Source organism: Erythrolamprus reginae, chromosome 5, assembly GCF_031021105.1.
Source record: "Erythrolamprus reginae isolate rEryReg1 chromosome 5, rEryReg1.hap1, whole genome shotgun sequence".
NCBI lineage: Eukaryota > Metazoa > Chordata > Lepidosauria > Squamata > Dipsadidae > Erythrolamprus > Erythrolamprus reginae.
In genome coordinates, this window is record NC_091954.1 from 60,902,794 (window position 1) to 60,915,865 (window position 13,072).

A 13,072-nucleotide genomic window follows, 5' to 3' on the forward strand; every position below is an offset into this window, starting at 1 on the left:
AGCATTGATCCTAGGGTAGTTGAACTCAATACCAGACATTGTGTTGTACAATCTGGCTGCAGATTGGCAAGATGTCCATGAAACGCCATGATAAAAAAATCTGCCAATTATACTTTGTGTTGCCCCCATTCACCCGAGATTCATGCAAGATTATTAACATACTCATTTACTCCTTTAATTTTTATTGGTCATAAAAAGGATACAGCCAGCATTATCTATGATATGTAACTGTAAAGGAATGCACTGAATTAGTATAGATTAGATAGCACCCAAATCATTTAAAGAAACAGTAAAGAAAGGGTTAGTGAGGTTACCTTCAAGCCTAAAGAATTGAGGACTTTGTCTGTAGTTGCTTCTAGACTGCTGATTTAAATAGATACATCATCTTAGAACTAATTCTGCCAAATACCTGGTAGAATGTGATAATGTTTTTTCTAAAGGCCACGTGACTAAGGTGGATATCAAGAAGAGGTTTCCACCAGACGTTTCCACAGTACTTTGGTATGACCACACTTGGAATACTGTGTTCAGTTCTGGGGCCCCCAATTTAAAAAGGACATTGATAACCTAGAGCAAGTTCAAAGGAGAGTTACATTGATGGTGAGTGGTCTGGAAACCATGTCCTCTGAGGAACAGTTAAAGGATCTAGGGATGTTTAGTCTACAAAAGAGAAGACTGAGAGGAGATTTGATAGCTGTCTACAAATATCTGAAGGGCTGTCACAGAGCAGAGGGATCAGCATTGTTCTCATTAGCACATGGAAGGACTAGAAACAATGGAATGAAACTGCAAGAGAGTAGATTTAGATTAGATATCAGAAAAAACTTTCTAACAGTAAGGGTGATAAACTGGTGGAACAGTTTGCCACAGGAGGTGGTGACCTCACCTTCACTGGACATCTTCAGACAGAGACTGGACAGTCATCTTTCTGGGATGGTTTAGTGAATCCTGCATTGAGCAGGGGGTTGGACTCAATGATCCTGAATGTCGCTTCCAACTCTATGATTCTATGATTCTATGATCACATAACCAAATGGATACACTTTTCCAGAGTGCCCAGAGTAGGAATGTATGACTCAAACACTTTCTGCTTACACTCATAAGGGTGGTCTGAGTGAAGTTTTCCCAAAGCCATTGTGATGTGGATTTCCAAACCTTCATATCAATTATGGAACTGTCAGTTTATATCTAGATAATAGATATTATATGCTTGTCTCACTAGATTAAGAACTTCTGACCTCTGCAGGGGCAATACTGATTTCATTGACATGTTCAAGTGATTGCATGGCTAGCTTTGACTTTCAGATTCTCACATACCCACCCATCCAGAAGACGATTTTAGTTACATTTACTCACTACAAACAAATGCAGAACTGTAATACTAAAAATATGAGTAAATAAATCTGGAGAAAGTTTTAATTTCCTTCAAATTTCCATAACAAATTATAAGTAGAATTAAGAGAATGCTTGAATGGAGAAGAAATGTATATTCTAAAATCATGGTAGAATGAAAAATATATTTTTAAAAAACCTGTTCTTTTCCTTCAATTCCCTGATGTGCCTCTTATATAAAATGCAGATGAAGCTGAAAATTTTATGTTTTAGTTTGATCGGGCACACTAAGACCTTCTGACCTTTCCTGTTCTGTCACAGAAAGAGTGACTGTGAATGTGATAGAACATATTATACAGAACAAGCTGCATTAATTCTGATGAGATAATTAAATGCATCAAGGTGTGCTAATGAGATCTACTCAACAAGAACTGAAAAGAGAAAATATACGGCTGAAAAGTATAACTCTCCACTGCAGTAGCATTTCTCCCAACCTATTTAATAGCATTCTATAGGTGCCTAATTATATTCTAATTTCAATATTCATTTCAACACATTCAGAACCACAGAAATTTTTTTTTCATCTTTGTTTCCTCAGTTTATAGTTTCAACAGTGACTGCTGAATTTAGATTACTTTAGAAGCCCATGAGGTTTTGGTTGGGAACTTCTAAAATTGCTTCATTTAAAAAAAAAAAAAAATTCTCTCGAATACGTTTTCAGCATTTTGGATTTCTCCAGACAGTTCTGTTTATAGGACCATTGACTTCAGCAGACAAGAAAATGCAGTAGGAAGAAAGGCAAGGTTCCCAAATAAGCACAATGATCCTGGGCCTATGGGACTTTTTAGAAGGTTCCAACAACAGGTCAATATTAATTATTTATAAAAGTGGAAAGTGGTTGAAAATGGAACCTCCTGTTTAATGCTCACGCACAAGAATATGTACTGAAGTATGTGCCTATGGAGATTCTCAGTCATTCAGGTCATGGTTGTCCCATATAGGAAAAGTTCAGAAGGATCTTCACACTTCCAACCCAAGAATACACTAAGGCAGACGCTTGTCCACCACAAAGATTAAATACCCAGCAAAAATGAAGCAACATGCTATATGCAGTACAATGCAGTGAGCCATATAAAGATCTGTACATTGGGGAAGCACACACACACAAAACCCCCACTTCATAAGTGCATGGCACAGCATGAGAGAACAAACACATCAGGACTAGGTTCAGCAGTCCATCTGTCAAACTCTGAAGCTTGGGGTTTGCCATACTCAGGTGAGATGGAGCACTGGTGATGGGGGATGATAGAGAGCTGGAAACTGCAGCGACAAAGCATTGGTGATGGGAAGTGTAGGAAAAACTGCATAGGCAACATGCCAATAACGGCTGGGGACTAGCTGGTTGATTTATTTATTAATTGGATTTGTATGCCGCCCCTCTCTGTGGAGGATCAGCTGTGCAACAGGAAGGCATGGTGATGCAAGGTAAGCAGTTGATGGGATTCAGAGCTCCAGGTGACAACTAGCTGGTTTGGCCCAACAATCAGTTCTTCTGGGTCAAGGAATGGCCAGTCAGTGTCCCGCCAAGCAGGTCAACACCCAGCTGACAATGGGGTGAGGCCAGCACTGATGGAAGGGCATGGCTTGCCTAAATAAAACATGAGGAGAGGTTAAAGTTCCCAGCATTGACTTTCCATTTTTTTCATTTTGCTGTGTTTCTGCTGCTAGACCTCATTATGTGCCGGAGTCTGGGTAAATAAAGCCAGCTTGCCTTCAAGAAAGTGGCATCTTAATACTGGTTTAGGTCTGGAGCTCAGACCTTTGAGACCATCTGCATTGAAAAGACACAGACCACTTATTTGAAGACAGCAAACTCCATATTTTGGTCAGAGAAGATTGCTGGTTTGAAAGAGGGGTCAAAGGGACTGTCTATGTCAAAATTGAACATCACTCTTTCAACAGATGGAGAGGGTTATGACATCAAGAGCTGTGGTGGTACAGTGGTTAGAGTGCAGCACTGCAGGCTATTTCAGCTGACTGCCGGATGACTGCAATGTGGCAGTTCAAATCTCACCAGGTTCAAAGTTGTCTCAGCCTTCCATCCTTCTAAGGTTGGTAAAATGAAGACCCAAATTGTTGTGGAAAATCTCTAGAGGGACTGCTTAGAGAGGGCTATAAAGCACTGTAAAGCGTTATATAAGTGCTCAGTGCTATTGCTGCCTCTAATCTACAACACAGTCCTTTCAACTTTTCAATTTGCACTACTCAGATGACCCTGATAACATAGATAAATCTCCAGGTGACCTTAATGACTCACTAAAAATGCAAATGTCCAGACATCTGCAAGGAGTATAAATCCTTCCATTCCCCACCATCCAGTCAGAGATGAACAAACTTCTTGGATGAGAAGTGAAATGCCTCCAAGGAAAAAAACGGAAAGTCTAGTTGCCTGTTAAAAAGCACCTTTGGGAAATAGAATAGGGATTGTTGTGGTTAGCTCTGGCCCAGCTCCTGCCCCAAGGACTGTGGATGTGGGGGAGACATCCACATGCTGCAGGCCTGTTTTGCCCCCAGTGGAATCTGCTGATGAAGGCTCCTCTGACCAAGAAGACATGAGTGACAGGGAGGAGGAGAGTGGGGCAGACAGCTCAGAAGGAGATCAATTATCTAGCTCCTCCTTGGATTCAGAACAAGAGTTAATGATACAGCCACGCTTGTCGACAGCGATGCATAGGCAACAACAACTGAGAGATTAATATCAAAGAAAATGAGACCACCTGTGGTTGGGTGGGGCTGTGGTAATTAGTGAGGCTGCTATAATAGGGCCAGCGGACTCACCCCGCTGGCAGCGTTTGCTGGAGGGTCGGGCAGGCACCGGACTCCTCATGGCGGCCGCGATGCGAGATTTCGGCCGAGAGTCAGGCCTGCAAGGCCTGATTGGCTGCTTGGTCCGGGCGGGGCTTGCTGGCCCTATAAAAGGGCGTGCAGGCCCGGGTTCGGCCTGTTCGCCCGGACCACGTTGGCAGAGCAGACACTTGGCTGTCTGCTCTTGGAGCCTTTTTCGGCGACCTCGTGGAGATGGCCGTCATTTTGAATGCCTCGTCGGAGGCTTGAGGCGGCTGCTGCTCGTGGCGAGCAGTTGGGGGAAGACCCTCCACTTGGAGCTCTCGGGCGGCAACCAGGAGTTCGGCTGGAGGCTGGCGTGAGCCCCCTCCCCCTTAGTAAGAGGCGGCCGCGTCTTGCGGCCGCCATTTTGGGAGCCTCGTCGGAGGCTCGTGGAACGGTCTAGGGGCTTTGGGTCAGGTGGAGGCTGGGCCTGGTGCCGTTTAGGCTGTTGCCCCCTCCATTTCGTAGGGGGGGGATCGTTCTGCGTCGCCCCCTCAGGAACATGGGGGATTGGGGAGGGCTCGCGTGTGCGGCCCCCCCGGGTTCGTGGCCCCTGTACAGAGGGCAGTTAGGCCCTTGGCGGCAGCCTCCTGCTGCTGCGCTGCCTGTTAGGGCAGAGGCCACTTGCTGCCCTCTTTCGGGGGCCTGGGTGGCCCAGTTGCCTTCGTGTGAAAAATAAAAGAATAAATAAAAAAGAAAAAGAAAAAAAATTCTCCTTGGGGGAGCGGGGAGGGCGGCGGGGGGTCAGTTTGGGTCCCCTTTCAATGGGTAGCACCCCTACTGTTACTCCCCTGCCTTCCTAGGTGGGGGTCTTTATTTGCTTTTGGGGCCGGGGCCTTTTTGGCTTCGGCTCCTGGTTCAAAAAATAGAAAAGACACACCCCTGAAATAGAATTGAATAAGTTCCTCCATACATACATACATGCATAAGTATGATAATTTATAAAAATAATAATAATAATGATACACACGGGTTGGGATTGGACACTGTAGCCTTGAGGTTACTTCTCTGCCTTGCAAGGCAAAGATTGCAGGTTCAAGTCCCAGTGCTGGTATGGCCAGCTGATAGGCCAAAATTAGGCGGGCACCTGTAATCAGGTGTGGTCCCTGCCAGCTTTGGCTGCTATGGCTCTGGCCCCAGTGCTGGCTTACCCGTCGGGGCCTGGGGTTTAGTTAGGAGCCTTTACGGTTTGGGCCGTCCCCAGTTTGGGGCTCCCGGGCCGTTTTTCGTTTGTCCTAGGCCTAAGACGGGGAAGGACAAGAAGGGTGGGGGTCAGGCGATGCAGCCCCCGCCTGCTGGGGGGTAATGGGCCCCAGTTCAATTAATCTTGTTGTTCTCGCAAGAGAACGAACGCTCTTCGGCTAGGTTCAGCTGGGGGGTAAAGGGGCCCAGCCCACTTAATTTTCAGGCTTTAGAGGGTTGGTTGGAGGACTACCACCCTCGCTCGAGAGCGGAGGCTCTCTTGCTAGTTTTTCTAAGGGATTTAGGATCCCTTGCGTGGGGGTTAGGAAAGCCTTCATGTCCGATAACCTTGTAGGTTGTGGGACATGAAGCCATTGTTCGGGGAAGGGTCCGGAGAAGGTGGCCGAGGGCAGGGTCCTTGGCCCTTCCCGGAGCCGCCCTTCCTGAATCTTAGGGTGTTCCCATTGGGCGTGGTCCCCAAAAAGGCGAGTGGTGAATTAGGTTGATTCACCATTTGTCTTTTCCAAACGGGGAGTCAGTGAATGACTTCATTCCGGATGAACTTTGTTCAGCCCGGTACGCATCCTTTGATGCGGCCATGGCCGTTGTGAGGGAGCGTGGGGTCGGAGCCCTTATGGGTAAATGCGACATTAAGTCGGCATTCCGGCTCCTCCCCATACACCCCGACGACTTTGAGCTCTGGGGCTTCCACTTCGAGGGTGGTTTTTACGTGGACAGGGCGTTACCTATGGGTTGCTCTGTTTCATGCTCTCTGTTTGAGGGCTTTAGCACCTTCTCGGAGTGGGCGCTCAGGAGGCGCAGTGGTCGGGGTTCGGTCGTTCTCTACCTTGGTGATTTCTTGATGGCTGGGCCTGCGCATCCGGAGCAATGTTTGGCTCTGATGCAGGACTTTGAAGCCCTTTGTGCTCAGCTGGGGGTGCCTTTGGCCCCCGGGAAGACCGAGGGCCCTGCCACCAAGATTACCTTTCTGGGTATTGAATTGGACTCGGAGGTACAATCTTCTAGATTGCCCCTGGAGTAGTTGGTTAGGATTCGGGGTGAGCGCGATATGGTCTTGGGCTGCTGGAAGGTTACTCTTCGGCAGCTCCAGGAACTGGCTGGGATCCTCAATTTTGCCTGTAGGGTTGTTGTGCCTGGGCGGGCTTTTTCTAGGAGGTTGTATGGTGCGATGAAGGGGCTATGTCTGCCCCATCATTGTACCCGCTTATGCACAGGGGTCAGGGCTGACCTGTGCGTATGGCGGGAGTTCTTGGAACGTTAATGGATTGTCTTTTTGGTGGCAAGAGCTTCTTTTGGAAGCTGCGTTGCAGTTGGGTTCTGATGCTTTGGAGCCTGGGGGGGGCTCCCGGGCAGTGGAGAGTAGAGGTCTGCTGGGCTGTGGCCCTCTCAGGGGTGCCTGGCACTCTGGGGGCTTAGCGGCAGGCGGGTAAAGAGTTTGGGGATTTCAGGCGGGACAAGGGTTGCCCCTATAGTTGGCCTGCCCCAGTTGTATTCTTGGCCATAATTTGGGTCCAGCTTAGGCAGCGTGGCCTTTCAGCCAGGTCTCTTAGGTCCAGGTTAGCCGGCCTCGCCTTTATGTCCAAGGTGGGGGGGGCTTATTGGTTTTTCTGGATCTTCCGCTTTGGAAGAGGTGGGCGGGCTGTGCGAGGAGTCTCCTCCGTCGCTAGTCAGGCCCTGACGGTGTAGCAGCTGTCGCTGATTAGTCAGGTTTTGGGCAGTCTGTGCCTCTCTGTACGAGGCCCGTCTTTTTAGGGCAGTGGCTTGTGTCAGGTGTTGCGGGGCCCGATGGGTTAGCAAGGCCAGGGCCGTATCGCAGGCTGCCGAGTCACTCCGTGCCTTCCAATTTTCGCTTTAGTCTAGCTGGGTTATAGGGTCCAGGGTTTGGCCAGGCCAAGTATGGAGCCCGCCGGTTAAGGAACGCTTGTTCCGTATCGGCGCTGCCACTAGTGCGGTAACGGCATTCTCGATACGGAGGATTCGGGGAAGTCGACCGCTGGCGGTCAACGGCCTGTTTTAGGGTACGAACGGCCTGTTGAGGGTCCGGGGTTAGATCTTAGGCCAGGTTCCCCCTTTTTTGGTCCCCTTCTACTCAACCCCGCCAGGACGCGACCGACGGTGTTGCTTTGGGGTCATAGAGCGCTCCACCGACTACTCAGCAACAATGGTACCGTCGGGGGGGGGGTCCCTGCCGTCGTGGCGGCTGGGTCGTTGTTGTCTGGCTGGGGAGAAGGGGTGTTGCGGTGGGACGGGTGTTTCTACCGCTAGGGCTGGGAGGGCGGCATCCCAGTGCTGCACCCAGGTACATTGCTGCGCCCAGGTGGTACTGGGGGGGGTGGCATCCCATTGCTGCGCCCAGGTACATTGCTGCGCCCAGGTGGTACTGGGAGGGCAGCATCCCATTGCTGCGCCCAGGTACATTGCTGCGCCCAGGTGGTACTGGGAGGGCAGCATCCCATTGCTGCGCCCAGGTACATTGTTGCACCCAGGTGGTACTGGGGGGGCGGCATCCCATTGCTGCGCCCAGGTACATTGCTGCGCCCAGGTTGTACGGGGAGGGCGGCTTCCCATTGCTGCGCCCAGGTACATTGCTGCGCCCAGGTTGTACTGGGAGGGCGGCATCCCAGTGCTGCGCCCAGTTGTTCGGGGAGGACGGCATCCCAGGCTGTGCCCCGGTGGCCGGTCTTGCTACTATGGGCACAGACCGGTATTTGCTTGGGGGTCTGTGGGGGACCTGCCAGGCTGGCGGAGGCCTGCGGTGGCTTCGCGCTGTGTGGCCCACCACGCATATGGTGGGGTCTTCGATCTGGGAGGGCGGCATCCCATTGCTGCGCCCAGTTGTTCGGGGAGGACAGCATCCCAGGCTGTGCCCCGGTGGCTGGTCTTGCTCCTCGGGCAATGACCGGTACTTGCTTGGGGGTCTGTGGGGGACCTGCCAGGCTGGCGGAGGCCTGCGGTGGCTTCGCGCTGTGTGGCCCACCACGCATGTGGTGGGGTCTTCGATCTGGGAGGGCGGCATCCCAGTGCTGCGCCCAGTTGTTCGGGGAGGACGGCATCCCAGGCTGTGCCCCGGTGGCTGGTCTTGCTACTATGGGCACAGACCGGTATTTGCTTGGGGGTCTGTGGGGGACCTGCCAGGCTGGCGGAGGCCTGCGGTGGCTTCGCGCTGTGTGGCCCACCACGCATGTGGTGGGGTCTTCGATCTGGGAGGGTGGCATCCCATTGCTGCGCCCAGTTGTTCGGGGAGGACAGCATCCCAGGCTGTGCCCCGGTGGCTGGTCTTGCTCCTCGGGCAATGACCGGTACTTGCTTGGGGGTCTGTGGGGGACCTGCCAGGCTTGCGGAGGCCTGCGGTGGCTTCGCGCTGTGTGGCCCACCATGCATGTGGTGTGGTCTTCGATCCTCCCGGGGATCATTTGTGGGTCGCCATTTCCCTTAGGGCCCTTCACCGGGTTAGACGGGGAGTTATTAAGGCCCTGGGCACGGTAGTCAGAGAGTTAGGCGGGGTGGTAGTGGCCCATCCCTGCATCACCATAGTTCAGCTGTGGCTTTTCCTGGCTGCTGGTCTTCCTCTGTCAGAACAGAGGACCACCATTTTCTTACAGGACCTGCAGCGGTCTCTGCGTGAGCTGGCGCAGCTAGAGGGGGGGGTCGGGGGGCCAAGATAGAGATCTGATCCCCGCTCCGTGGCAGGTTAGGGGCGGAAAACTGGGTGGTGGTTTAGCAACTGCGCGTTCTCCCTTGGGCATCTTTGGGGATGATTGACAGGTTCTCTCCAAGCTCGTGGTGGGGGCTACCTGAGCAGTTGGGGGGAACCTGTCTTTGGGTCCCGCACCTTTAATTCCCCTGTTAGGGGTTAGCTGGCGGGACCCCCCTCATGCAAGTGCATGGCAGGGTCTCACGTGAGGGAGGGGTCCCTCACCTGGACTAGCATCGAGATACGCCCATATGTTGCCCAGGAATGTTTATTGCTACGTCATTTCCGCCCCGGAAGTATTTGTTTGACCCTGCAGGTCCATTGTTGGGTCATAGTTAGTTATGTGATTATGCTAATTTATTAAAATTAAATTATGCTAATTTATGTTAATAAAAATGACCCAGTTTAAATCCAGCTCTTGTGTCCGTGTCGTTACTCCGTCTCTTCGACAATAGCGCCAGCGGACTCACCCCGCTGGCAGCGTTTGTCGGAGGGTCGGGCAGGCACCGGACTCCTCATGGCGGCCGCCATCTTGGATCTCGGCCGAAATCTCGCGATGTGAGATTTCGGCCGAGAGTCAGGCCTGCAAGGCCTGATTGGCTGCTTGGTCCAGGCGGGGCTTGCTGGCCCTATAAAAGGGCGTGCAGGCCCGGGTTCGGCCTGTTCGCCTGGACCACATTGGCAGAGCAGACACCCGCCCGCCCTCCCTATTTTGCAGTGTGCTATTAGGGGTCGCCCTAGGGGGCCGAATGGGAATTTTTTGTGGCTTTGCCCCTTAGCCGGGCCATTTTTTCGCCCATTCCACACTGGGGAGATGGAGGTGCGGTTAAGGGGTGCTTGCACCTTTTAGGCTGATTGGCTTACCTTTGATCATTTGGGTAGGCAGGTTAGGGGCGGAAAACTGGGTGGTGGTTTAGCAACTGCGCGTTCTCCCTTGGGCATCTTTGGGGATGATTGACAGGTTCTCTCCAAGCTCGTGGTGGGGGCTACCTGAGCAGTTGGGGGGAACCTGTCTTTGGGTCCCGCACCTTTAATTCCCCTGTTAGGGGTTAGCCGGCGGGACCCCCCTCATGCAAGTGCATGGCAGGGTCTCACGTGAGGGAGGGGTCCCTCACCTGGACTAGCATCGAGATACGCCCATATGTTGCCCAGGAATGTTTATTGCTACGTCATTTCCGCCCCGGAAGTATTTGTTTGACCCTGCAGGTCCATTGTTGGGTCATAGTTAGTTATGTGATTATGCTAATTTATTAAAATTAAATTATGCTAATTTATGTTAATAAAAATGACCCAGTTTAAATCCAGCTCTTGTGTCAGTGTCGTTACTCCGTCTCTTCGACAAATAGCAGCCTGTGGGTTTGGCCATTGTGGAGGATTATCTGATCGTTTGTTGTGTTTCATGACTGCTTTAATGACTTTGACTTTTTGTGTGCTGATTTTTCCCTGCTTTGAAACTAAACCAGAGCAAAGTGTGTTTCACTTTGTGAAAGAAGGACTTTGAATTGCCTCACAGCTGCAAGCTAAGTATCACAGGACTGATAAGGGACTTGTATAAATTACCAGTTTGTTTGGAGACGAGTGCTCTTTGCTATACCAAAAGAGGGCTTAGTTTAAGTGAATTTTCATTATAAAGAACATTGTTTTGAATTTTCAAACGTGTGTGTGTCTGAAATTTGTACCTGTAAATTTTTGGGAGGATTCTATCAGAGAGCCCGACAGAACAGGGATGTACTGAATTTTGTCTCTAATTATTCTAGATAAGAACTTGCCTGCCTGTCCACTTGTCTTCTCTACTCTAGAATATTTCTCAACTATTCCCTGCTTTCCTGGAGCAATTTGCTATTGAAGTGACATTGGCTTGGGGTTTGGATCTTTAAGAGAAGGCTGCAGTAGAGAGCTAAATTGACCCCCTAATATTCAGAACTTTTAAAAAATGAGTCAGCAGAATAAAGTGCCATGTTCTTTCTTTTAGACAGTATTCTTTCAATTTCACATTATATTGCCAAAGGAGCTCTAGACAAATTGTAGACTAATAAGAGACAGATGTCTTTCTACCTAGCCTTTATTTAATTCTCATCAATCATCTAAACCCTTCTTTTTAAACGATTTTAAATGGATGGATTGATACAGTATATGCATGAATGCATAAGAAATATCTTTGTTTATTGTGATTTTAGCCAGACCCAGAGTTGGCAACTGGAATAAGTGAGGATATAAATCCATTGTAATTTCTGGACACATAAAGGCAGCCACACATAAAGTGCAATGCAGTACGCAAATAAAATCTAACCCAGACATAAATAACTGTTACTAAGTCGGATTAATTCAGGAAAGGTCACAGCTGGGGCATTTCCCATAGCTGTGTAAAACACTCTTCATCACAGCCAGAAGCAGTTACACACCGCACATTTTCTTTCTGTGCAAGTGCACCCTGTTTCCACAAAAGGATTTACTCCAGTCCTTGCCAGCTTTCTCTCTGCCAATTCTATGTTAATTTCAGCATCTTCTCCCTCATACAGCCTATTAATTGCATTAGCACATCTGGCAAAAGACAATCGAATGATATTAACTTCTTATATTGTATAAAACATATACTTTAAGAAGCATCAACAACAAATTAGGAATAGGAAGATTGAATAATTGGACATTGCCCCCAAGTATTATATGCACCAATCTGTTTAATGTTTAATGCGTGTGACTTCTATATTGTGACTGAAATATATTTAAAAGGACTTATATGCTACAGAAAGCTGCAGTAATATAAATTCCAATCCCAAATTAATCTGCCAAAATATTTTTCCCAGCTTTCCAGAATGTAATGTTCCGTATATAAATTTGGCATAATAGCAGCAAAAAAAGTTATACTCTTTGCAAATTGAAAATTAACCATTTTGAAAGATTTAAAACCAGGACTTTGTGATTTTAAAAAATCCAGTACAGCATACTTTCATAATGTCAGACAAAGCAAATATTGTATTAATATCATCTGGAGTTGTAGCTCCAAAGGAATTTAGCTGACTTTAGAATATTCTAGGAACTGGGGTTGATGCAGTAAAAGGAATTGCAGAGAGCTGGAAAGTTTGTTTGGATAAAACCTGATTCAATCAAGTGCTCCAGAGGCCCCAGAGAGATTGGCAGTGGGTACATCTGAATAATACATCCCACAGAGTGGGCCTTCTCCGGGTCCCGTCAACTAAACAATGTCGGTTGGCGGGCCCCAGGGGAAGAGCCTTCTCTGTGGCGGCCCCGACTCTCTGGAACCAGCTCGCCCCAGAGATTAGAACTGCCCCTACCCTCCTTGCCTTTCGTAAACTTCTCAAAACCCACCTTTGTCGTCAGGCATGGGGGAACTGAGATATTTCCCCTGGGCCTATATAATTTATGTATGGTATGTTTGTATGTATCTCTTTTTAATAATGGGGTTTTAAAATATTTTCAATTGTAAATTATTACATTTGTCATGAACTGTTTTATTGTATTGTGAGCCGCCCTGAGTCTACGGAGAGCGGCGGCATACAAATCTAATAAAATAAATAAATAAATAAATAAATAAATAAATAAATAAATAAAATAAATAAATAAATAATGATCAAAAGTTTTCTTATTTTGAATATTTTATTGAAGAAAAGTACTATTATATAGTTTTTTAAAAAACTGATGGGTTTCTATAAATCAAGAATAATAAATATATGAGTAAAAGTTATTGAGCGGCATTACTTATACATACCATGTTACTTTTAGTTATATATAAAAACAATTATTTCAAACTTACTAAATGAATATTTACTATTAAAATACTTGCGTTATCTTCAATAGCAATTTACAGTATATGCAATTTAATTGGAATTCTGATATTAACAGACTAAATTACTATCTATTTTGCAGTGGACTCATTGTTTACCGCCATTATGTCTGGTCATGCATTATTTTCACTAGCAACTGAATGCAGGAAAAAAC

At 48.2% G+C, this 13,072-nt stretch overlaps 1 protein-coding gene across 1 annotated transcript; it reads right to left on the reverse strand.

Annotated features, from left to right (window-relative positions):
• Positions 1-6,625: 6,625 nt before the first annotated feature.
• On the reverse strand, positions 6,626-8,834 carry LOC139168596 (uncharacterized). The gene is made up of 2 exons (XM_070754220.1): positions 7,950-8,834; positions 6,626-6,832 (listed from the first exon to the last, which is right to left on the reverse strand). Exons 1-2 carry the CDS (start codon positions 8,832-8,834, stop codon positions 6,626-6,628), a joined length of 1,092 nt encoding a protein of 363 aa, XP_070610321.1.
• Positions 8,835-13,072: the final 4,238 nt, after the last annotated feature.